This window comes from Ranitomeya variabilis, chromosome 6 (assembly GCF_051348905.1).
Source record: "Ranitomeya variabilis isolate aRanVar5 chromosome 6, aRanVar5.hap1, whole genome shotgun sequence".
Lineage (NCBI taxonomy): Eukaryota > Metazoa > Chordata > Amphibia > Anura > Dendrobatidae > Ranitomeya > Ranitomeya variabilis.
In genome coordinates this window covers 442114543-442141671 of record NC_135237.1, presented here as the reverse complement: position 1 = coordinate 442141671, position 27129 = coordinate 442114543, and the positions used below count along the sequence as shown (strand labels likewise).

General features: G+C 44.1%; 2 protein-coding genes and 1 pseudogene across 2 annotated transcripts in view; 2 read left to right on the top strand and 1 right to left on the bottom strand.

Annotated features, from left to right (window-relative positions):
* The window catches only part of CCDC178 (coiled-coil domain containing 178), a 732453-nt gene that overhangs the window by 110025 nt on the left and 595299 nt on the right, over nucleotides 1-27129 (top strand). Inside the window, exon 6 of the mRNA XM_077270423.1 lies at nucleotides 24630-24842. Within this exon, the coding sequence (XP_077126538.1) occupies nucleotides 24630-24842 (213 nt within the window). The remainder of the gene's footprint in view (nucleotides 1-24629; nucleotides 24843-27129) is intronic.
* LOC143783646 (U2 spliceosomal RNA) lies at nucleotides 172-327 on the bottom strand (annotated as a pseudogene).
* On the top strand, nucleotides 3060-22587 carry LOC143782126 (uncharacterized). The gene is made up of 4 exons (XM_077269251.1): nucleotides 3060-4700; nucleotides 4795-5495; nucleotides 5619-6042; nucleotides 22463-22587. Exons 1-4 carry the CDS (start codon nucleotides 3869-3871, stop codon nucleotides 22585-22587), a joined length of 2082 nt encoding a protein of 693 aa, XP_077125366.1. The 5' UTR covers nucleotides 3060-3868.

The following is a 27129-nucleotide window of genomic DNA, read 5'->3' as shown; positions in this document are numbered from 1 at the left end:
GAATAAGGGTGTGTGCAAAAAAGAAATTTAAATGCTTGTGCAAAAGTGCCAAAACACAAGTAGGGTTCCCAATACCAGTGAGTTAAGGCACCCCAGGGTACCACTCGTGGGGCACTTCACACTTCGGTCTTTCGATCTTATCCAGCCCAATGGCGTCGATCCTGGGGGGCCATGCTTTCTACCAGATGACTATATATGAGACATCTAGCATATTAACAAGCGCCAAACTCCAGTATGCATTATATCAATTTACAAGGGCGGCCCAGGCCAAAGCTGCCTTTTTGAAAGATACTACACTTGATCTAAGCCAAAAGGCCGAGAAGCGATGACTCTTTACTATTTCCAGAGTGCACCAGGAATATGTAAATTATTTCCCAGAAGCTTCAATTACTGGTTTGACGATTTCCTTCAAGCAGCTCGATCCAGATACACCCAAAAATGCTCAGACTCACGGCGACTCTTCACTGAACCCAAAATGCACCAGGAATGTGTAAATTATCTCCCTTGACCTTCAATTTCTGGTATTTTCCACTGGTTGCACAGTACCAATGTAAACCCAAAAGTCATTATCTCAGGAAATTAGAATACTTTATAACACCACTTGAAAAATGATTTTAAAATCCGAAATGTTAGCCTACTGAAATGTATGTTCAGTAAATGCACTCAATACTTGGTTGGGGCAGCTTTTTCATCAATTACTGCATAACTGCGGCGTGGTATGGAGGCGATCAGCCTGTGGCACTGCTGAGGTGTTATGGAAGCCCAGGTTGCTTTGATAGCAGCCTTCAGCTCGTTGGCATTGTTGGGTCTGTTGTCTTTTATCTTCCTCTTGACGATACCCAATAGATTCTCTATGGGGTTACGGTCAGGTGAGTTTGCTGGCTAATCAAGCACAGTGATACTGTTGTTTTTAAACAAGGTATTGGTACTTTTGTGCACAGGTGCTAAGTAGTGATGAGCGAGTGTACTCATTGCTGCCTAAGTACATGTGGGGGTTGCCTGGTTGCTAGGGAAACCCCACATGTACTCAGCCTGGCTAGTAGCTGTAAATCATTCAGCTGCCTCAATGAAAACTAAATTTCCGAGCAGTCATAAATACTCGGAGACCACCCGAGCGTGCTCGGGAAAACCCAAGCAACGAGTACACTCGCTCATCACTAGCGTAAGTCCTGCTGGAGAATAAAATTTCCATCTCCAAAAAGCTTGTCTGCAGAGGGAAGCATGAATTGCTCTAAAAATTTCCTGGTAGATGGGTGCGCTAACTTTGGTCTTAATAAAACACAGTGGACCTACCTCAGCAGATGACAAGGTTCCCCAAACCATCACTGATTGTGGAAACTTCACACTAGACTTTGGAAATCAAGGTCCCAGAGTCTGGAGGAAGAGTGGAGAAGCACACAATCCAAGCTGCTTGAGGTCCAGTGTGAGGTTTCCACAATCAATGATGGTTTGGGGAGCCATGTCATCTGCTAGTGTAGATGAGAGACACCAGACCCAACAATGCCGATGAGCTGAAGGCTGCTATCAAAGCAACCTGGGCTTCCATAACACCTCAGCAGTGCCACAGGCTGATCGCCTCCATGCCATGCCGCATTGATGCAGTAATTGAAGCAAAAGGCGCATCGATCAAGTATTGAGTGCATTTGCTGAACATGCATTTCAGTAGGCCAACATTTCGGATTTTAAAATCCTTTTTCAATTTGGGGTTATAAAGTATTCTAATTTACTGAGATAATGACTTTTGGGTTTTCATTAGCTGTAAGTCATAATCATCAACATTAACAGAAATAAACACTTGAAATAGATCACTCTGTAACGACTTTATATAATATGAGTTTCACTTTTTGTATTGAAGAACTGAAGTAAATTAACTTTTTGATGATGTTCTAATTTTGTGAGAAGCACTTGTATAATATTGCAGTCAATGCTGTCATCTGCCTCCTGGATCAGTTCAGTACAACAAATGATGTACAGAAGATCGATATCATCAGACAAAGCTTTGGCCCGCAGCCCCCAATGCCTCTCCTCTTGACTTCTCAGCCCTGTTCCAAAGCCAGCTTCTCCACCATGATAGATGATCAGCTCTCCATCCTTCTGTCAAGATCACATCTCACCACTTGCACACTTGACCCGCTTCCGTCCCACCTCATCCCTAACCTCGCAAAAGTCTTCATCCCAACCCTAACACAACTCTTCAACCTTCCACTTACAAACGGTGTCTTCCCCTCATCCTTCAAACACGCGTCAATCACACCTATCCTCAAAAAACCCTCCCTCCACCCATCCTCTGTGTCCAGCTATCGCCCGATATCCCTTCTCCCTTATGCCTCAAAACTACTGGAACAGCATCTTGAACTGTCCTCCCTCCTCTCCTCCTGCTCCCTCTTTGACCGGTTACAATCTGGCTTCCGACCACATCACTCAACTGAAACTGCCCTAACTAAAGTGACCAATGACCTACTAACCACCAAGAGCAAGCGACACTACTCTGTCCTCCTCCTCCTCCTGGACCTGTCTTCTGCCTTCGACACTGTGGACCACTCCCTCCTGTTACAGATTCTCTCATCTCTTGGCATCACAGACTTGGCCCTATCCTGGATCTTATATCTAACAGACCGGACATTCAGTGTCTCCCTCTCCCACACCACCTCCTCATCTCACCCCTGTCTCTCGGTGTTCCCCAAGGCTCAGTTCTAGGACCCCTACTCTTCTCCATCTACACCTTTGGCCTGGGACAGCTCATAGAATCCCATGGTTTACAATATCATCTCTACGCTGATGATACACAGATCTACCTATCTGGACCTGACCTCACTTCCTTGCTGACCAAAATCCCAATTTCATCCTTTATTCTGCTCGTTTTCTAAAACTGAATATGGACAAAACAGAATTCATCATCTTTTACTCTTCGCCACGACAGCACCCCACTGGAGAGAGGGATCCGCCCCGCAGGAACAGGAAACCTATTGAGAAATAAATGGGGGCGGTCCGCCTCTCCTCCTCAGTTTAGGTTTCCTGTTCCTGCGGGAACGACAGGACTTCTTACTGAGAAACATACCTGGGCTTGCATGCCGCCTGCGCAGTATCCGTGAGAACGGCAGGGGCTGCGGCTCAGAAGCAGCGTCGGGGGAGTTCCGTTAGACGGCTCCCCCCTCGTCTGATGGAGCGGGCAGACGGCCGGGTCCGGGAAAGGCCGACCGGCGTCCTTCCCAGCGTGCGGTACGGCAGCAGGAGCCGGGTAAGGTGACCTTCCAGCGGCCGGCGTTGAATCCCGGGCCGCGCGTGCGCCGACCGCCGCACATACAGGCTACCCCGGAAGTGGTTCTTGGACTTCCGGGGCGCCTAGGCCGGATCCAGGGCGGGGGAGCCGGCACTGATCTGCGCATGCGCGGAAACAAAAAAAAAAAAAAAAACAACGTTTTGGCGCTCTATTTAAAGCGCTTACTAACGCTGAATCGGCGATGCAGAGATGTCATCCCCAGGTGCCATGGACCCCACAACCGGAGTTCCAGTACCCCCCGCCAAAGATCACGCCAAAGGATCCTCGGACACCGCTCGTAAAAGCGACGGTTCCAGAACAGGATCTCGGCCTTCTGATCCGGTATTATTTGCTTCACTGGGTGAGTTGTGAACTCTGCCTATTAAGCTAATGCTGTCTCCCTATCTCTCTCTTTTCCCTTTCTCTCTCTACTTACACGCTTAGAGCAAAAAACGACAAAAAACGAAGCACAGGGAATGTGCCTTGTGTAACCAGCCCCTCCCTGACTCATACCCCAAAAAACTTTGTGAGGACTGTTTAAAAGAAACACAGGGAGCAGCAGTGTCCATTACGGACCTACGGGCCATTATTAGAGAAGAACTAAAAAATATGACCCAGGAAAAACCGCGTAGTTCTAAATCTAAAACGCCGACACTTGTGTCAGACTCCGACAGTGACCAACCGATACTGTCAGATGCCTCCCTATCATCATGTCCAGCGTCATCATCCTCATCAGAGATTGAGGGACGCTCATGTTTCCCCTTGGACAGTGTGGACAACTTGGTAAAATCTATTCGAAATACCATGGGGTGTGAGGAGTCTAAGGGTGCGCAAACCGCGCAAGAAATAATGTTCGCGGGTTTGGCAGACAGAAAGAGGAGATGTTTTCCGGTTATACCAGCAGTGAAAACATTAATTAAAAGAGAGTGGGAGAAGCAAGATCAGAGAGGCTTTCTACCCTCAGCCTCAAAACGCAAATATCCGTTTAGTGACGAGGAGCTTCTTACTTGGACCAAAGTCCCTAAGGTCGACGCAGCTGTAGCCTCTACCTCCAAACAATCCACTCTACCTGTGGAGGATGCGGGACTATTGGTCGATCCTTTGGATCGTAAGGCTGAATCATCCCTTAAACGTTCCTGGGAAGCGGCTACAGGAATATTCAAACCTGCAGTAGCCAGCACTTGCGCGGCCCGGTCAATGATCATCTGGATTGATCAGTTAGACCAGCAAATTGAAAAGAAAAGCTCGAGGGAAAAACTAAGAGCAGCCATCCCTTTAATACGAGGAGCAGCGGCCTTTCTGGCAGACGCCTCCGCCGACTCACTCCGTTTAGCAGCAAGATCTGCGGGCCTTGTAAATAACGCAAGAAGAGCCCTATGGATGAAGAGTTGGAAAGGGGACGCGCAATCTAAGTCTAAAATATGCGCAATCCCATGTGAGGGTGAGTACCTCTTTGGTAAAACCTTAGATGAGATACTCAAAAAGGCAAAGGACAGGAAGAAAGCTTTTTCTGAAACCTCTATTCCGTTTTACAGGAGAGCCTTTAAAAGGAGGCCGTTTGGCAAAAGGAGGCAAACGGATAGGTCTACAACATGGACCCCTAAAGACGACAAGCAGAGAGGTACCATGTTTAGAAGACCCAACCCCCCAAAAGACAAATACTGAGGACATACCAGTTGGGGGCAGACTTAAATTTTTCACCACCCAATGGGAGAAGATAACATCTAGCTCGTGGGTTTTAAATATCGTCCGAGATGGAATTAAATTAAAATTCTCTCGTGTACCCCACGAGTCTTATATTATAACAACTCTCAGCTCGCCTATACAGCAACAGGCTTTAGAGCTTGAAATTCAAACCCTGATATCAAAACGGGTCCTAGTCCAAGTGCCAGTGGGACAGGAGGGTAGGGGATTCTATTCTCCCCTATTCCTAATCTCTAAGCCCGACGGTTCTTTCAGAACCATCATAAACCTTAAAAAACTCAATTCATTCATTGAAAATTATACATTTAAAATGGAGTCCATTAGGTCCACCATAAAACTCCTCTTCCCAAACTGTATGATGGGGGGCATTGATCTAAAGGATGCTTACTATCATCTCCCCATTCATAACAGATACCAAAAATTCCTCAGAGTGGCGGTAAAAATCAACAACGAGGTTCGTCACTTCCAGTATGCGGCCTTACCCTTCGGCCTCTCAACAGCGCCGAGGATCTTCACCAAGATAATGCTAGAGGTGATGGCATACCTACGCCAGAAGGAAACTTTGATAGTCCCCTATCTGGATGACTTTTTGGTAATAGGAAATTCAGTTACTCAATGTGCTGATCGTTTAGCTCACGCAATTTCCTCTCTACAGGACCTGGGCTGGATAATCAATACCGACAAATCCAGACTCACTCCGCTTTCCCGTCAGGCGTTCTTGGGGTTCCAGTTAGACTCCATATCTCAAAAGTGTCTCCTGCCACAGGTAAAAATCCTACTGATCAGACACAAAGTCCTAGCCGCAATAAATAATCCTCGCATATCCCTAAGACAAGCTATGTCGTTATTAGGGTCTCTTATCTCTTGTATACCAGCAGTGAGATGGGCTCAACACCATACTCGGGTACTACAACATCAAATTTTACAAGAGGATAGACGGTTATTTGGTCACCTAAATACAAAAATAACCTTATCTCAGGAGGTTTTAACTTCTTTAGAGTGGTGGCTAGACTCAAACCATTTGTTGAGTGGGGTTCCATGGGTAATAACGCCATCTCATACCATAACCACTGACGCCAGTCCTTATGGATGGGGCGCTCATATGGGGAACGATTATTGCCAGGGATCATGGAGCATGGAAGAAAATTGCGGCTCCTCTAACTTTAAAGAACTGAATGCTGTAAAATACGCCTTATACCATTTCCTCCCACAGATTCGGGGGAAAGACGTCAGAGTCCTGTCCGACAACACCACCACGGTGGCGTATCTAAACCGGCAAGGAGGCACGCGATCAGAGACTCTGATGTCTTCTGCTACGGAAATCTTAAATCTAGCAGAAAGTCACCTAACATCCCTTACTGCATTGCACATAAGGGGAGCAAGCAATCAGCAGGCGGACTTCTTAAGCAGACACACCCTGAGGCAAGGAGAGTGGTGTCTAAACCAGCAGATATTTCTGGACATAATATCTCTTTGGGGCCGTCCTCAGATAGATCTTTTCGCCACAAGGAAAAACAGAAAAGTCCGGAGATTTGCTTCTCTATCTCCAGCGGATCATCCGGACATTCTGGACGCTCTCCAAGCCCCTTGGCAGTTCAGTCTGGCGTACGCGTTTCCTCCGATCATATTGCTACCTCAAGTTATACGCAAAATCAGGGAAGAAGGGGCGAGAGTTGTACTGATAGCTCCATTCTGGCCCAAGAGACCATGGTTCTCATGGTTACAGACCATGTCGGTCTCAGATCCTTGGGTCCTCCCCTCAACGCCCAACCTTCTCTTCCAGGGTCCGTTTTTCCACCCTCAGGTGGACAATCTACACCTGACGGCCTGGAACTTGAGAGGCAGATGTTAAGATCGAGAGGATTCTCGGGGGGTTTAATTGATACGCTTCTCCATAGTAGAAAACCCTCCACCACAAAAATCTATACAAGAGTATGGAGAAAATTTTTTCAATTCCATACATCTACCGACACATCAGAAATTCCGATACATTCTATCCTGGAGTTTCTTCAAAAAGGGAGAGAACTAGGTCTAACTGTAAACACCCTAAAGGTTCATGTTTCAGCACTAGGAGCCCTCTATGGCCATAACATCGCGGGGGATAGATGGGTATCCAGATTTATTACGGCCTGCGAAAGAATGAATCCAGTTAACATACCTAGGATTCCACCCTGGGATTTAAATTTAGTCTTACAAGCCCTAACAGACTCTCCATTCGAGCCAATAGACTCAATACCAATTAAATGTCTATCACTAAAAACGGCCCTCTTGGTAGCACTGACTTCAGCTAGGAGAATCAGTGACATCCAAGCACTCTCTATAGATCCACCCTTTTTGTTAACCTTTCAGGATAAGTTAACTCTTAAACCAGACCCTTCCTACCTACCCAAAGTAGCGAAAAAATTCCACAGGTCACAAGAAATAATCTTGCCCACTTTCTTCAGTAATCCCTCCACTCCTGAAGAACAAAAATATCACACTCTAGACGTTAAAAGGGTAGTGTTAAAATACATTGAAAAGACCAGTAGCTGGCGACAGAGTAGGGCTCTGTTTATTTCCTTCCAGGGTGTCAAGAAGGGTCATGGAGTAACAAAAAGCACCTTATCCCGGTGGATCAGAGAGGCTATCAGACTGGCTTACTCCGCGAGGAAAGAAAACCCTCCGGAAGGCATAACGGCACACTCTACCAGAGCGATGGCATCCTCCTGGGCAGAGAGGGGAGATGTCCCGATTGAAACTATATGTAAGGCGGCAACGTGGTCAAATCCTTCTACATTTTATAACCACTATAGGCTAGACCTATCGTCAACTTCTGACCTAGACTTTGGCAGGACTGTCCTCAGCACGGTGGTCCCCTCCCTAGGTGATGGTCTCTGAAAGATCTCCAGTGGGGTGCTGTCGTGGCGAAGAGTAAAAAGCCGGATTACTCACCGGTAATGCTCTTTTAGTGAGTCCACGACAGCACCCTCTTACATCCCTCCCTAGATTAATATAATACATATTATTTGAGTAAAATCCTTTTAGTCATAAGCAAATAAGTTTAAACAATGAAATAAATGATATTTGCCTAATACTGGCGGTCCTCCGGGTACTCTGAAATCAAAACTGAGGAGGAGAGGCGGACCGCCCCCATTTATTTCTCAATAGGTTTCCTGTTCCTGCGGGGCGGATCCCTCTCTCCAGTGGGGTGCTGTCGTGGACTCACTAAAAGAGCATTACCGGTGAGTAATCCGGCTTTTTCCCCTCCTCACTCTACCCCTCCACCCGACCTATCCATCAATGTCAATGGCTGCTCACTTTCCCAGGTCCCGCACGCTCGGTGCCTCGGGGTGATTCTTGACTCTACCCTCTCTTTCAAGCCACATATCCAAGCCCTTGCCTCCTCTTGCCGATTCCAACTCAAAAACATTTCCCGCATCCGTGCATTCCTTGACCATGAAATGACAAACACTAGTACATGCCTTTATCATCTCCCGCCTCGACTACTGCAACCTCCTACTCTCTGGCCTCCCCTCTAGCACTCTGGCACCACTCCAATCCATCCTAAACTCTGCTGCCCGACTAATCCACCTGTCTCCCCGTCACTCAGCAGCCTCTCCTCTCTGCCAGGCCCTTCACTGGCTTCCTATTGCTCAGAGGCTACAGTTCAAAACACTAACAATGACATACAAAGCCATTCACAACCTGACTCCTCCATACATCTGTGACATGGTCTCCCGGTACCTACCTACACGCAACCTTGGATCGTCTCATGATCTCCTTCTCTACTCCTCTCTCATCTCTTCCTCCCACAACCGCATCCAAGAATTCTCCCGTGCTTCCCCTATACTCTGGAACTCTCTACCCCAACACAGCAGGCTCTCGCCTACCACGGAAACCTTCAAAAGGAACCTGAAGACTCACCTCTTCCGACAAGCCTACAACCTGCAGTGATCCCCAGTCTGCTGAGCCGCCGCATGACCAGCTCTACCCTCTCCTAGTGTATCCTAGTGTATCCTCACCCGTCCCCTGTAGACTGTGAGCCCTCGCGGGCAGAGTCCTCTCTCCTCCTGTACTTGTGTGTGCCTTGTTTTACTCATGTTTATTGTACTTGTCTATATTTGCCCCGTTCACATGTTAAGTGCCATGGAATAAATGGCGCTATAAAAATGTATAATAATAATAATAATAATAATAATGTACAGGATGCCAGAAATGATCCCTCAGAATAAAATATGATCAATAATGGTATCTGTTTCTCAGTGTTTCAGTACTACAGCAGAGGGAAAAAATTGATTGGCCTTACATATGTGAACACACCCTAAGGGTATGTTTCCACGGTCAGTAAATGCTGTGGATTGGACGCTGCGTACAGCCACAGCCAGGACTGCCACTAGGAATTTCAGGGCTCTATACTGGCAACATTTTTAGGGCCCCCTTGAGACTCTGCCCAGGCTCCACCATAGCTCTGACTACACCTTTCGAACCTTCCACAGTCCCACCACCCTCTCTTGGAAAAACTCCACTTCTGCACCACGTCCCCACCAATCAAACATTAACAGTTCCCATCACCAGATCACATACATAGCCAGCAGCTTTTGTAGACTGTTTTGGCCGGGCTCTACTCTACTGTAACTTATTAAACATTTGTTAAAATATCCAACACAATTTAGAAATATCAAAAAAGATGCAGTACTCCATTTCTTCCAAAGAGTATAGGATTTATTCAAATCCACGTGTCAGTGCGACGTTTCAGCTCTACTGAGCTTTTCTCAAGCAGTGGATACAACTTCCTTAGTGCATATATATAGTACTTAGCCATCCTTAATTACAGCCATTTGTGTTAAATTATATACTTAGATATATCTAATAAAGTGCATCTGTGCATTATATGTGTAAACAATCTATGGGCCATGCTGTTCTTACCGCCACAGGAGCTTGTTAGTGATGGAGGACGCCATTGAATCTGTCGGAGTTCATAGACACCTATTGCGCATGTCCGTTGCGTCATATTACTTAGTTGAACTGCAGGTCAATGGCTGAATTCGGCGCATGCGCAGTAGCGCTAAATTTCGCCATCTTTTTGGTGGCATAGTACATGTATATGTACAGACAAAAGGGGCGTATTAATGCGCCATTAAGCTAATTAGAAGTATGTAAGCAGGCACAAAAGCGTCAAATGACGCCACTTACTCAAGCTATATATAATAATTATTACCACCATTCAGCATAAATAGCGTTTTTAGCATTTTTTAACTGCCAGTACCATCTGCATTCTATATGAACTACAGCCCATGAAAATATGTATAAAAGTCGCCATAGGGACATTATTAGCACTGCCCTGAAACTACGAGTATAGCCTTGCGCAGGCCACACCCGCAGTTCCAATAGCGTTCAACTATGGGCAAGTCAAACCACTACGGTCAGACTGCCCACAGTCAGAATTGCCATATGGCAGTGAAGTGTCCCGGCGTATTACCAATGTTTTCCTACAGTAACATGACAGGTACTATAGCATTCTTTTAACTTGCTTTATTAAATTGGCCTCAGTTCAACGCAATACATATAAAGAAAATTAAGTAAGATTAGTGTAATATAATACATCAATTTCCAGAATTTTTTAATATTAATATATGTGTCCTCCATGTTCACAAGGTCCTTCCAGGCAATATTCCTGCATGGTCGTCTTCTTATATAGACAAAGGATAAAATTAGGAAAGTACATTAATTACATTTCCTAAATTAAAAACAACATAGCAGTAACATGGGACTAAATAACCATACAATTTTCTCAAATAATCGTATGCATCTTAAAATCAACATTAAGACCCCCAGGTTTTAGGGTATTGAGCTCATATATCCACATTAGTTCTTTTTTTTTGAGGATTGATTCTCTATCTCCCCCTCTTCTCTGTACCGGGACAGTATCAATAATTTTGAACCGTAGGTCTTTTTCTGTATGCTTATAATCAGTGAAATATTTGGGGACCGGAAGGTCAGTTCTCTTCTTTCTTATGGTGTATCTATGTTGGTTCATCCTAACTTTAACCCCTTAGTGACAGAGCCAATTTGGTATTTAATGACCGAGCCAATTTTTACAATTCTGACCACTGTCACTTTATGAGGTTATAACTCTGGAACGCTTTATCGGATCTCGCTGATTCTGAGATTGTTTTTTCGTGACATATTGCACTTCAAGTTAGTGGTAACATTTCTTCGATATTACTTGCGATTATTTATGAAAAAAACGGAAATATGGCAAAAAATTTTAAAATTTTGCAATTTTCAAACTTTGTATTTTTATGCCCTTAAATCAGAGAGATATGTCACGAAAAATAGTTAATAAATAACATTTCCCACATGTCCACTTTACATCAGCACAATTTTGGAAACAAAATTTTTTTTTGTTAGGGAGTTATAAGGGTTAAAAGTTGACCAGCAATTTCTCATTTTTACAACACCATGTTTTTTTTAGGGACCACATCACCTTTGAAGTCATTTTGAGGGGTCACCATTCTAAAAACTGCACCCCCTCAAGCTGCTCAAAACCACATTCAAGGAGTTTATTAACCCTTTACGTACTTCACAGGAACTGAAACAATGTGGAAGAAAAAAATGAACATTTAACTTTTTTTTGCAAACATTTTACTTCAGAACCATTTTTTTTTTATTTTCACAAGTGTAAAAACAGAAATTTAACCACAAATTTTGTTGTGCAATTTCTCCTGAGTACGCCGATACCCCATATGTGGAGGTAAACCACTTTTTGGGCGCACCGCAGAGCTTGGAAGTGAAGGAGCACCGTTTGACTTTTTCAATGCAGAATTGGCTGGAATTGAGATCAGATGCCATGTCGCGTTTGGAGACCCCTGATGTGCCTAAACAGTGGAAACCCCCCACAAATGACACCATTTTGGAAACTAGACCCCTTAAGGAACTTATCTAGATGTGTGGTGAGCACTTTAAACCCCCAGGTGCTTCACAGAAGTTTATAACGTAGAGCCGTGAAAATAAAAAAATCGCATTTTTTCTACAAAAATGATTTTTTGCCTCCAAATTTTTATTTTACCAAGGGTAACAGGAGAAAATGGACCCCAGAAGTTGTTGTACAATGTGTCCTGAGTACGCCGACACCCCATATGTGGGGGTAAACCACTGTTTGGGCGCATGGCTGAGCTCGGAAGCAAAGGAGCGCCATTTGACTTTTCAATGCAAAATTGACTGGAATTGAGATCGGACGCCATGTCGCGTTTGGAGAGCCCCTGATGTGCCTAAACAGTAGAAACCCCCCAAAAGTGACCCCATTTTGGAAACTAGACCCCCCAAGGAACTTATCTAGATATGTGGTGAGAACTTTGAATGCCCAAGTGCTTCACAGAAGTTTATAATGCAGAGTAGTGAAAATAGAAAATATTTTTTTTTTCCACAAAAAAGATTTTTTAGCCCCCAAGTTTTTATTTTCACAAGGGTAACAAGAGAAATTTGACAACAATATTTGTTCTCCAATTTGTCCTGAGTATGCTGGTACCCCATATGTGGGGGTAAACCACTGTTTGGGCGCACGGCAGAGCTCAGAAGGGAGGGAGCACCATTTGACTTTTTTAGCGCAAAATTGTCTGTCGTGTTTTGAGACCCCCTGATGTACCTAAAGAGTGGAAACCCCCCAATTCTAACTCCAACCCTAACTCCAACACACCCCTAACCCTAATCTCAACCCGATCCATAATCCTAATCACAACCCTAACGATAATCACAACCCTAACCCCAAAACAGCCCTAATCTCAACTCTAACCATAACCCTAATCAAAACCCTAAATTCAACACACCCCTAACCCTAATCTCAACCCTAACCTCAAACCTAACCCTAATCCCAACCCTAACCTTAACCCTAATCCCAACCGTAACCCTAGTACCAACCCTAATCCAAACCCTAACCCTAATCCCAACTCTATCCCTAAATTTAGCCCCAACCCTAACCCTAATTTTAGCCCCAACCCTAGCCCTAACCCTAACTTTTGCCCCAATCCTAACCCTAGCCCTAACTTTAGCCCCAACCCTAACCCTAAGGCTACTTTCACACTTGCGTCGTGTGGCATCCGTCACAATCCATCATTTTGGACAAAAAACGGATCTTGCAAATGTGCCCACAGGATGCCTTTTTTGCCCATAGACTTGTATTACCGACGGATAGCCACACGTCGCGTCCATCGTGCACTGGATCCATTGTGTTTTGGCGGACCGTCGTCACAAAAAAAGTTCAATGTAACCTTTTTTTTGTACGTCGCGTCTGCCATTTCCGCGCATGCGTGGCCGTAACTCTGCCCCCTCCTCCCCAAGACATAGACTGTGCAGCGGATGCGTTGAAAAACTGCATCCACTGCCCACGTTGTGCACAATTTTCACAACGTGCGTCGGTACGTCGGGCTGACGCATTGCGACCGCCCCGTACCGACGCAAGTGTGAAAGAAGCCTAAGGCTACTTTCACACTAGCGTCGTACTCGGACCATCGCAGTGTGTCGGGCCGACGTACTGACGCTAGCGTTGTAAGCGCCGCGCAGCGGGTGCAGAGGATGCTGTTTTTTCAACGCATCCGCTGCCCCATTGTGAGGTGCGGAGAGGCGGGGGCGGAGTTCCGGCCGCGCATGCGCGGTCGGAAATGGCGGACACGTCGCACAAAAAAAGTTACATGTAGCGTTTTTTTGTGCCGACGGTCCGCCAAAGCACGACGCATCCGTCGCACGACGGATGCGACGTGTGGCAATCCGTCGCAATGTGTCGCTAATGCAAGTCAATGGAGAAAAAAACGCATCCTGCAAGCACTTTTGCAGGATGCGTTTTTTCTCCAACGACGCATTGCGACGGAAGCCAAAAAACGCTAGTGTGAAAGTAGCCTAAACCTAACCCTAGCCCTAACCCTAAATTTAGCCCCAACCCTAGCCCTAACCCTAATTTTAGCCCCAACTCTTCTCTCCTGCCGGCCGGCAGATGGCAGCAGATGGCGGGCGCACTGCGCATGCGCCCACCATTTTCTTTGCAGAGGAAGAAGCCGGCCGGCAAGAGGAGACGCAGGAGGACCCGGGGACACCGGGTGAGTATGATAGGGTCCCCGAATCCCCCTATTTCTCTGTCCTCTGATGTGCGATCACATCAGAGGGCAGAGAATTACAGATCGCTTTTTTTTTTTGCGGTCGCCGGTAAACAGTTAATTACCGGCGATTGCAAAACAGGGGTCGGTAAAAACCGACCCCGATCATGTTCTTTGGGGTCTCGGCTACCCCCGGCAGCCGAGACCCCAAAGATCTTCCGGGTGCCGGGCGGCAGGCGCACTGCGCATGCGCCCGCCATTTTTTCCCGGAAAAAAAGATGGCGGCGCCCATCGGAAGCCACGAGGAGCACCGGGGGAGATAGGTGAGTATTGGGGGGCTATTGGGGGCCATCGGGGACACTATTTCTCTGTCCTCCGATGTGCAATCACATCGGAGGACAGAGAAATTAAATGGCAAATCGCGTTGTTTTTTTTTGTTGCGACCGCCGGTAAACGGTTAATTACCGGCGATCGCAACTCGGGGGTCGGTAAAAACCCCCCAGATCATGTTCTCTGGGGTCTCGGCTACCCTCGGCAACCGAGACCCCAGAGAAAATCCGACTCTGGGGGGCGCTATTCACTTTTTCCACAGCGCCGTTAATTAACGTCGCTGTGGTTTAAGTACCCTTAGCGGCCGCCATTAAAAGGCGTATCGGCGGTCGTTAAGGGGTTACATTCGCAAGTTGTTTCCCCAACATACCACAGATTACAAGGCATGTAAGGACATAGATAATACATACTCTGAGCTACAGGTCAAAAAGTGCTTAATTTTGTAAGTTTTGTCTGTCACTGGATGTTTAAATGTAGATCCTTTGATCATATATGTGCAATTTATGCAATTCAAACAGGGGAAGCATCCGTTTCTCCCAGATCCTGTCAGGGACATCTGGGTGCTTCTCCGCATAGGGCCAATGTCTGACCTAGTAAGCATGTCCTTAATGTTCCTGCTTCTCTTGTATGAATGCAGTGGGGGCATCCTAAACTCTTGGATATTGGGGAGACATTTCCCCAACATTGTCCAATGTTTTTTAATGATGCTGGCTATTTTCTCACTTTCTTCTGTATATGTAGATACAATGCTATAGTACCTGTCATGTTACTGTAGGAAAACATTGGTAATACGCCGGGACACTTCACTGCCATATGGCAATTCTGACTGTGGGCAGTCTGACCGTAGTGGTTTGACTTGCCCATAGTTGAACGCTATTGGAACTGCGGGTGTGGCCTGCGCAAGGCTATACTCGTAGTTTCAGGGCAGTGCTAATAATGTCCCTATGGCGACTTTTATACATATTTTCATGGGCTGTAGTTCATATAGAATGCAGACGGTACTGGCAGTTAAAAAATGCTAAAAACGCTATTTATGCTGAATGGTGGTAATAATTATTATATATAGCTTGAGTAAGTGGCGTCATTTGACGCTTTTGTGCCTGCTTACATACTTCTAATTAGCTTAATGGCGCATTAATACGCCCCTTTTGTCTGTACATATACACGTACTATGCCACCAAAAAGATGGCGAAACTTAGCGCTACTGCGCATGCGCCGAATTCAGCCATTGACCTGCAGTTCAACTAAGTAATATGACGCAACGGACATGCGCAATAGGTGTCTATGAACGCCGACAGATTCAATGGCGTCCTCCATCACTAACAAGCTCCTGTGGCGGTAAGAACAGCATGGCCCATAGATTGTTTACACATATAATGCACAGATGCACTTTATTAGATATATCTAAGTATATAATTTAACACAAATGGCTGTAATTAAGGATGGCTAAGTACTATATATATGCACTAAGGAAGTTGTATCCACTGCTTGAGAAAAGCTCAGTAGAGCTGAAACGTCGCACTGACACGTGGATTTGAATAAATCCTATACTCTTTGGAAGAAATGGAGTGCTGCCTCTTTTTTGATATTTATTGAATGTGGACAGCCAGTGGACAGGTTGCCTGGAGGCTCTGCACCCGGAGATAAGTAATCAGTAGTGTGCTGTTCCTTTTTTATGAAAATACAACACAATTTAGATATATTTTTATTTATTTTTCAATTTTTAACATACCCAATAATATCACATGCAAGGGACAAATATTACCGCACCACGACCGAATCTCGTTACCACCACATGGTGACCAATAATACCACATACAAGTAGCAAATACCACCATGCCATGACCAGATCACATATTACCACCACATAGTGACCGAATAATAGCACATACAAGGAACAAATACTACCACACCATGACCAGATCAGATATTGCCACCACATAGTGACCGAATACTACAGTACTGATCATTAATAAAAAACATGTTACTAATATCACTATAAATGCCATTATACACAGGAGATCTGTATTTAGAAGACAGTGTCTGTGTGCCGGTAATACAGTGATCACCAATGACATTATACACAGGAGCTCTGTATATAGTGTCAGTGTACAGGTAATAGTGATCACTGGTGACATTATACACAGGAGATCTGCATATAGTGTCAGTGTACAGAGCTCTGTATATAGTGTCAGTGTACAGATAATACAGGGATCACCAGTGACATTATACACAGGAGCTCTCTATATAGTGTCAGTGTACAGGTAATACAGTGATCACTGCTGACATTATACACAGGAGATCTGCATATAGTGTCAGTGTACAGATAATACAGTGATCACCAGTGACATTATACACAGGAGCTCTGTATATAGTATCAGTGTACAGGTAATACAGTGATCACCAGTGACATTATACACAGGAGCCCTGTATATAGTGTCAGTGTACAGGTAATACAGTGATCACTGGTGACATTATACACAGGAGATCTGCATATACTGTCAGTGTACAGAGCTCTGTATATAGTGTCAGTGTACAGATCATACAGTGATCACCAGTGACATTATACACAGGAGCTCTGTATATAGTGTCAGTGTACAGGTAATACAGTGATCACTGGTGACCTTATACACAGGAGATCTGCATATAGTGTCAGTGTACAGAGCTCTGTATATAGTGTCAGTGTACAGATAATACAGGGATCACCAGTGACATTATACACAGGAGCTCTGTATATAGTGTCAGTGTACTGGAAATACAGTGATCACCAGTAACATTATACACAGGAGCTCTGTATATAGTGTCAGTGTACAGGTAATACAGTGATCATCAGTGACATTATACACAGGAGCTCTGTTTATAGTGTCAGTGCACAGGTAATACAGTAATCACCAGTGACATTGCACACAGCAGCTCTGTATAGCATCAGTGTACAGGTAATATGGGGATCACCAGTGACATTATACACAGGAGCTCTGTATATAGTGTCAGTGTACAGGTAATAGTGATCACTGGTGACATTATGCACAGAAGCTCTTTATATAGTGTCAGTGTACAGGTAATACAGTGATCACAGGTGACATTATGCACAGAAGCTCTGTATATAGTGTCAGTGTACAGGTAATAGTGATCACTGGTGACATTATGCACAGAAGCTCTGTATATAGTGTCAGTGTACAGATAATACAGGGATCACCAGTGACATTTTACACAGGAGCTCTGTATATAGTGTCAGTGTACAGATAATACAGAGATCACAAGTGACATTATACAAAGGAGCTTTGTATATAGTGTCAGTGTACAGGTAATACAGTGATCACTGGTGACATTATACACAGGAAATCTGCATATACTGTCAGTGTACAGAGCTCTGTATATAGTGTCAGTGTACAGATCATACAGGGATCACCAGTGACATTATACACAGGAGCTCTCTATATAGTGTCAGTGTACAGGTAATACAGTGATCACTGCTGACATTATACACAGGAGATCTGCATATCGTGTCAGTGTACAGATAATACAGTGATCACCAGTGACATTATACACAGGAGCTCTGTATATAGTGTCAGTGTACAGGTAATACAGTGATCACCAGTGACCTAATACACAGGAGCCCTGTATATAGTGTCAGTGTACAGGTAACACAGTGATCACCAGTGACATTGCACACAGAAGCTCTGTATATAGTGTCAGTGTACAGGTAATATGGTGATCACCAATGACATTATACACAGGAGCTCTGTATATAGTGTCAGTGTACAGGTAATAGTGATCACTGGTGACATTATACACAGGAGATCTGCATATAGTGTCAGTGTACAGAGCTCTGTATATAGTGTCAGTGTACAGATAATACAGGGATCACCAGTGACATTATACACAGGAGCTCTCTATATAGTGTCAGTGTACAGGTAATACAGTGATCACTGCTGACATTATACACAGGAGATCTGCATATAGTGTCAGTGTACAGATAATACAATGATCACCAGTGACATTATACACAGGAGCTCTGTATATAGTATCAGTGTACAGGTAATACAGTGATCACCAGTGACATTATACACAGGAGCCCTGTATATAGTGTCAGTGTACAGGTAATACAGTGATCACTGGTGACATTATACACAGGAGATCTGCATATACTGTCAGTGTACAGAGCTCTGTATATAGTGTCAGTGTACAGATCATACAGTGATCACCAGTGACATTATACACAGGAGCTCTGTATATAGTGTCAGTGTACAGGTAATACAGTGATCACCAGTGACCTAATACACAGGAGCCCTGTATATAGTGTCAGTGTACAGGTAACACAGTGATCACCAGTGACATTGCACACAGAAGCTCTGTATATAGTGTCAGTGTACAGGTAATATGGTGATCACCAATGACATTATACACAGGAGCTCTGTATATAGTGTCAGTGTACAGGTAATAGTGATCACTGGTGACATTATACACAGGAGATCTGCATATAGTGTCAGTGTACAGAGCTCTGTATATAGTGTCAGTGTACAGATAATACAGTGATCACCAGTGACATTATACACAGGAGCTCTGTATATAGTGTCAGTGTACAGGTAATATAGTCATCACCAGTGACATTATACACATGAGCTCTGTATATAGTGTCAGTGTACAGGTAACACAGTGATCACCAGTGACATTGCACACAGAAGCTCTGTATATAGTGTCAGTCTACAGGTAATATGGTGATCACCAATGACATTATACACAGGAGCTCTGTATATAGAGTCAGTGTACAGGTAATACAGTGATCACTGGTGACACTGTACACAGGAACTCTGTATATAATATACAGTGTATACTGTGCGTGTACGTGTAATACACTAACTCATCAGTGACGTCTCTAGGTGAAGTCCTCAATCTTTGCTTTTCATCTTCATTCAGCACATACCGCCATTACTTCTTCCAGCCAGGACTCGTCTCTGCAGGAAATAACACAGATATCTAGAGCACCACTTGCCTAGCACATTACTTATATTTTCCCAACTTCTATACTACACCAGATTAAGAAAAAAGGAGACAGTGTCGCTCTGTATAGTATCAGGACCCCCCTCCCCGTTGGAAACAGTATCCTCCAAAAATAAAATACATCACTGCAGTAATAAATATAATATCCCTTGACTAGCCCCTGCAGTGATAATATTCCCCATTCTACCCCCCTTGTGTTTCATTCCTGGTTCTAGCCAAATGTTTTCCCATCCTGCCCCCATATGAGCGCAAATCCTGTCCCCATATGAGCTCACATCCTGCCCCATATGAGCTCCCATCCTGCCCCATATGAGCATCCATCCTGCCCCCATATAAGCTCCCATCCTGCCCCCATATTAGCTCCGATCCTGCCCCATATGAGCTCCGATCCTGCCCCATATGAGCTCCGATCCTGCCCCCATTTGAGCTCTCATCCTGCCCCCATATGAGCTCCCATCCTGCCCCATATGAGCTCCCTTCCTGTGGCTTTTAGTACAAAAAGAAAGAAAAAAAGTTAAGCTTACCTTCTCACGGCCCAGCGGTGCCCTCTCCCTCATTTATTTGAGGTGCGGATGCGCCAGGACATAACATGACATCATACGCTGATGACATGCGCGCTGACGTCAGCTGACGCCTGTGATTGTCTGGCAGCTATTACAATATTTTTCAGACTATAAGACGCACCGGACCATAAGACACACCCCAAATTTTGGGGTGGAAAATAGCAGAAAAAAGATTTTTATGAGATGGGAAGTCCGTCTTATTCGAATTTAAGGTATCTTACATGAGGGCCGTTGGTGGTACAGCGGGGTCACAGGAGGCATGGTCCCTTCCCAGCGGCGGCAGAAGTGGGGCAATGCTGCAGTTCCGGGGTGCGACTCTGTGGGTCTAGTGTTGGTGGTGAGGCAGAACACCAGAGCAGGGTCCTTTCCTCAGGATGCCGTCCGATCTCCACGCTGCTGTCCAGTATCCACGTTGCTGTCCAGTGTCCATGCCGCAGTCCCGTGTCCATGCTGCGGCCTGGTATCCATGGCAAGCACATCAACGGTTTCCATGCGGCCATCTTCCAGAAGCCGTGGGCCGCTGGAGGCCGCTTGTGTGCAGATTGAGTTCTCGACAGCCATTTTCCTGGAGCCGAGTGCCGCCGACATCTCAATCTGCGCATGCGCGGTCTCCAGCGGCCATTTTCCTGAATCCTCTGGACACTGGGCCGTGGAGTGGAAAGCAGCGTGGACACCGGGCCACAGTGTGGACACATTTCTGCCGCCTGCATCCTGAGGAAGGGACCCTGCTCAGGTGCCGCCTCCAATTCCGCTACCGCAACCCCCCGGTGTAAGCCTGCGTTCGCATCATAAGACGCATGCCCCATTTTCCTCCCAAATTTCTTGGGAAAAAAAGTGTGTCTTTTGATGTGAAAAATATGGTAACTCTTGCTGTGCAGAAAGCTAGTGGCTTTCTGTACCGCAATATATTGCAACTGAGATGCACTGCTTCTTGACGGTTCGGGCAACCGCCTGCAAATTTTTACAAGCAGTGTCACTAAACTAATGAGAGCGCCCTGAATCCCACCACTGCAGCCAGTGTCTTATATATAGCATTCTCACCTGTGTCTTGCCTGTCTGTTGTGCTTTCTGTCTCTCTTTTCTCACTTCTTCCATCTTTTTCTCTCTGCCGCTCTTATTTTTATCTTTTCTTCTGCCTTCTTCTCCCTGCTTGTCTGTGGCTCCACACCCTTCGTTTAGCCCTGCCCCTCCATGTCTCTTCTCAGTCTGCTAGCTATGACTTTTCTTGAGGGGACGGATCCGATGCACAGGTCCTGGCTGTGCTGCTGACTGCAGGTGCGGGGGTGAGTACTGTCACAGCCTGTGTGATTGCGCGTCCCTGCTCCACTGCAGCTGGCAACTCTCTGCACGGCCGCACGCAGGCTGGTGCTCTGCTCCTCAGGTGAGCAGAAGCAAAAAGTGAGGGGCCCGCTCTCTGCTCCCGGGCCCTATATGCTAGTAAGGGCAGTAATGCCCTGATGGCGGCCCTGGCTGCAGCAGCCAGATGTTACAGCATAGTGGATGGGATTTTATGAAATCCCTCCTCAACTATACATGCAGGGACGCCTCCGGCTTCCCTGTGTATACGCACATGCGGTGCGTCTTTCTAGACCGCAGCATGTCAATTTATCTTGCAGAGACGTTCTGTCTCCGCAAGATAAATATCACAGTCCAATGTATAGGACGCGGTGATTCCGCATGGTTCAATGAACACATGTGGAATCATCTCGCATACAAAAGCTGCCAGCGCTTTCTACGGAGCGGGCATGTACTACGTCCAAAGCGCTGCCATATCCTGAACATGGAACCATACCCTAACAGATAATACACTGATAAACAAGTTGGTTTAGACCTTTGTGGACAAAGAAGACAAACATGAGGTTCAGTATCTCGAGCCCATTAAATCAAGTCATTTGAAAACCCAAGGTAAAAAGTGTCCTTGCAGTAAAGAGCCCACGTCATTGTAGCATATTTCACAAACTTACCATCCCCTACAACCATTTTTCTCCACCTGATGAGAAAGCACCTCAATCAAGAACTTTGGTGGAAATGTTGGAAAAAAAATGGGTCACATCATATGATGTTAGATTCCTGGACTACGAGGTGTTTCTTTTGACACTTGCAAACTCTTGAAACAGGAAAAATTAGGGAAACCCTGTGTTTTTTTTGTTTTCTTTTAAGAAAGGGATTGTGTTAGTTCTTATCCACCTGCTTCTACACATTTCTATTGTGACTCAATTTTTCTTTTATTGCTGCGATATTCCTAGTGTCATTGCTGCCCATTATTAGCAGCTGCCAGCACTTAGGCCACTACAAGCAATAAGCCACTGAATGAATAACATTGCTCCAAGTTGTTGTTTTAATCAAGGTCGTACCGTGAATAATAATTTTATGTTTGCTTGTTTCTGTTTTCAGTGCTATAAAATAATCAGTGAATTATTAGAATTTGTTTTATCATACATAACACAATAGTCAAAATGTAAAACAATCAATAAGACGGGCGGGATGACAGATGCTTTATGATTTAAAGCCTTTCAGTAACATTTTGTGAAATCTCTCAGTGGAGAAATGTGAAGGCGAAATGAAAATTGCTAAGAGATTGCAGACACTGAACTTTTATCTTCAAGTACTTGCACTTGAAGAAGTAGCACTAATGCTTCAGCTCCGGAAGGCTCAGCACAATTAACACTTAAAAGATGTTGTCATGATGACTGCACTGTTTGGTTTGTTAGGCTTCTTCTCTTCAGCAAGATACAATGATTTGCTCTATGACTTAGCATCTTCAGGTATAATAGTTTGTAAACATTAATAGTATAGATTCTCTTCACTCAAGGCCATTACTTGCAGGGAATATTGTTTTGGCTGCTGCAGTTATTATTGGTTATATGGTGGAAAACAAAAGGATATCTCTGTACTTGGCCGCATTCATGTTTCCTTCAATAACAACCAGTCATTCTGTCCCTGCAGCTGAAAAACACCCCCATAGCATGATGCTGCCACCACCATGTTTCACTGTTGGGATTGTATTGGGCAGGTGATGAGCAGTGCCTGGTTTTCTCCACACATACCGCTTAGAATTATCACCAGAAAGGTCTGTCTTCATCTCATCAGACCATAGCATCTTATTTCTCATAGTCTGGGAGTCCTTCATGTGTTTTTTAGCAAACTCTATGCGGGCTTTCATATGTCTGGCAGCGAGAAGAGGCTTCTGTTGGGCCACTCTGCCATAAAAGCCCAACTGGTGGAGGGCTGCAGTGATAGTTGACTTTGTGGAACTTTCTCCCATCTCCCTACTGCATCTCTGGAGCTCAGCCACAGTGATCTTGGGGTTCTTCTTTACCTCTCTCACCAGGGCTCTTCTCCCACAATTGCTCAGTTTGACTGAATGGCCCTGTCTAGGAAGTGCATTTTCAAACAGCCTATACAGCCTAATCCTGTCTGTATTAAGCAGTATCAAAATATGAGAGCCCTACTCTAGAATCCAGCCCAATGTTATCCTTCTATCCAGTATACCACTAAAGTACAAGCTAGTACATAGACCATTCAAAGTAAGTACCACATGTAAAATACTCAACTGAGCCACCTGTAGGAAGTGAGGACTGATACCCCAACTCATGTTTCGCGTTAGCTTCTTCTGGGGGAATACTTCTTAATAGAGGCAGGATTAGGCTGATTCGGGTAATGCACTTGCTTTGTTTTATGACTACTATCTGATCACTGTACATTATCTTCCATGATATCCGTACATGTACAATTATTTAATTATGATCTGTTGTACTGATTTATGCATGTTCTTTGTGGTAATAACAATTGATCGCCCATTTTAGATATCCAAAATATATGTTTGACCACACTTATACATCCTTTGATACCAATTGTATGCCAATGTGTTATGGCTGTAACATTGTTTTACTGGTATTGTCACCTGGACATGTGAGGACTTTTTTGCCACTTCTCCCCCTATTTTAACTATTTTAATTGAGTGTTATGAATTAATAAATAGTTACCATTTTAATATGCAGCGGTATTCTGCTTTCTTTTTTTTGTTTGTTTTTTTTATTCAATATTTACAGAGAAAGGAATCAACGTATCTTTCATCATACCAACTATTTTGTTTAAGATTACATAAAAGGAAAAATACATTTGTGCACTAGGGTTGGGTTATTATAGATGTAGCTGAACAGTGTGCCTTTAGATTCAATCTTACCTATGGGCCGTTGCCATTTCAGTCCATCACTGCCTCTATTAGTAATCCAAAGTTCCCTGTGAGTACAGGCACCGTGAGATAATACACTGGCCTTTACTACAAAAGATGGTCATCCACAAGGGTACTAGATTTGTTGGCTGCTGATAAAATAGATCATAGTTTTTTGGATGTTCTTGTGGGATATTTTATGGCATATGAATTGTCACTGAGCTATTACAGTTATTTCCGGCATTGTTATTTCTAGTCTTCACTATATTAATAATTTGCCACTCACGGTTGTTTGTTGGAGTCCCAGAGCCTTATAAATTATTTTGTAAAGCTTTTCAGGCTATCAACAATGTTTTTATTAATCTCTTCTCTACCTAAATAACAGCATTGTATGAATGTAAACAGTTCTTACAAATACTACTTAAATGCTTTTCCACATTGCTGTATTTTCCTCTTTGAAAAAGAATTACAGCCTGTATATGCCTGGAGGAACACCGGATGAAACAAATGTCCTTATGTTTTGCCTTCTTCAGATTTCTTAGAGCAAAGTGGAGATTCATCTATAAAGGTAGATACCAAATCTGTCATCTCGGAAGTTGTACAGTTGATCTGGAGGTTGGAAGCAGACCGTCAAGAAGCAGAAGGGGCATTGAAGTTAGAGAAGGAAAGAAAAGGACGCCTGATCGCACAAGTTGATGTTCTCTCCCAATGGAAACTATATAACTTTCCTGAGGCAGTTCAAAAAGGTAACATTAACATCTAATTTTCTTACAGGGAAACTCTCACTTGAGTTATGCTGCCCAAACCACAGGAGGCATGGTTCAAAGCATGGCTGCACGATTACAACCTGGTATATATTTCTCTAAAACGCTCTTGTGTTTCTCAAAAAATATACTTAGCAGATCCAGCCGGTGACCACAGCTGGAGATGAGTCCAGTCCGGCGCTGCACTGGCTGGCTATTCCCAGCGATGCTAGATGTGATTGACAGGTCTCTCATAGTGAGAGACCTGTCAATCAACTGGAACGGCGCTTTGAAAAACCAGCCAGTGCAGCTCTGAGCTAGTCTTGTCTCCGGCTGTGGTCACCGGCTGGACATTATGATGGCAATCTTGCCTTACGCAGGCGTGTACTATGGAGGACAGAGAATGAACTTCAATCCAATATTGCAGCCAGCATGCAGCCAGCGGGTAAGGAAAGGGTGAATCAAACACCCGAAAACCCCGCCCCTATGACTGAAAATTGTTCCCGCCAAATTCAGGTGACAGAGTCCCTTTAAGCTTATTCTGTCTTTAACATTTATTTATACGTTATAAATTAGAGAATATTATACTTCCGTAATGCTAAAGTAAATAACAATAACACCAAACTTAGAACTTTTCCTGTGATGAGTAGCTTCATTTTCCCATGATCAAATTGTCCCGGAGAAAAGTGTCTGTCAACAATCTATTTCCACTATTATTATAGGGTTACAGGGGTTGTCTGGCCTCAGAACCAAATTTGCAGTCTCTCTGTCATGATTCCCAGATATTCCTGCTGCGAGTGGGCGGTCACATTACTGCCGGCATTTGATTTGCATGCTTGTGGTCACATCCCAACTAGACTCTTCTGCTCTACTTTTAATTCTTTTCTATTGAGATAATCTGAATGCGTCTAATCGGATGTGTCCGCAAGCATGAATATAGAATGACTGTAGACTTATCCTGAGCCTAGACATCCCCTTTAAGTGGACTCCACACATCAGCTGTAAGCTGAATATCTCAGTAAATCAGCTAAAAGTTATCTCTCCTGAGTCCTTACCTTCCACCCATATAGACATGCACTCTAGGCTCGGCCATTACTAGCCTTTGCAATTTTTGCACATTGCTCCATAAAATTGAGGGGGGCAATTGTGCTTCTTGTTTACTGTGTTAATGAAGTGATAATTGGTTGATAGTAGTAGGTAAAGGAGATGTTCAGCCTACATAATTGATTATGCCATGGTCACTTCTTAACGGAAAAAATATATATTAACAGCCAATTCTTTGGATGACCTTTAATCAAATAATAATATTACATGTCTCCTTTGCGGTTTAGATCTGTGAGTTTTGTTCTGTTTTTGTGTCAAGCATTCGCTCTTTTCACATGATTCCTTTGGGAGGCTCATTAGGAAGCAGGTTACGTCTCCATGTATCTGCTCCATTGAGCTCATTTACTAAATGACACTTATTAATGCTGATTTGCATGCACCATTTTGCTGTGATGTACATATACAAATATAGCAAAGTAATGTAAGAAATATTGCTTGGACAAATTAGAACATAAATTGATTACATTGAGTTAAACGTTTTTCATCATTTGTATTGTTGGCTGTTGTTATTTAATTATTAACTTGCCTGGATATACTGTTATTATCTATCTTTAGCTTTGGTTTAGTGAAGTGAGAAGAACATTCTTTATTCTATAATAGGACAGTTAATGGCAGTTTGATTAATGCTCGATAATGAAGTAGAATTGGATTTTGTGTGGGCTTCAGGAAAATATCTATTTTATATGTCATTTATTCCTTTATGTAGACACAGAGGAGACTCTATGTTTACAGCATTTAGAACTTACTTTATATTTTTTTTTTGCATCAAACTCTATATGTTATCTTTGAAAGAAGACAAATCCCTTTAAAAGGTTTGTACCACCAGCCCTTTAAGGCTGCGTTCCCATGATGAGTTTTTGTAATTGCCACATCTTACAGTTCCACCAAAGTGATGGGATTATAGAAATCTCCTGCCCTCTACAGCGTCAACTGACCTACGGTGTGGGTTTCAAATGTGCAGATTTTCCCCATACACTTGGATTAGATATGGAAAATCCGCAGATAACAAAGGCATGTAATCCGCATATGGCTGTATCAATAAAATTTTGTGAAAGCCAAATATCAAGAATTATCAAAAACAAAGCAGCTTTTTTTAAAATGACATGCCAAAAAAAGACAAAAACTGCAGTGAAAAAAAGGTATGTAAAAATACACAATAAAAAAACGCAAGTAATCTAATTTACCT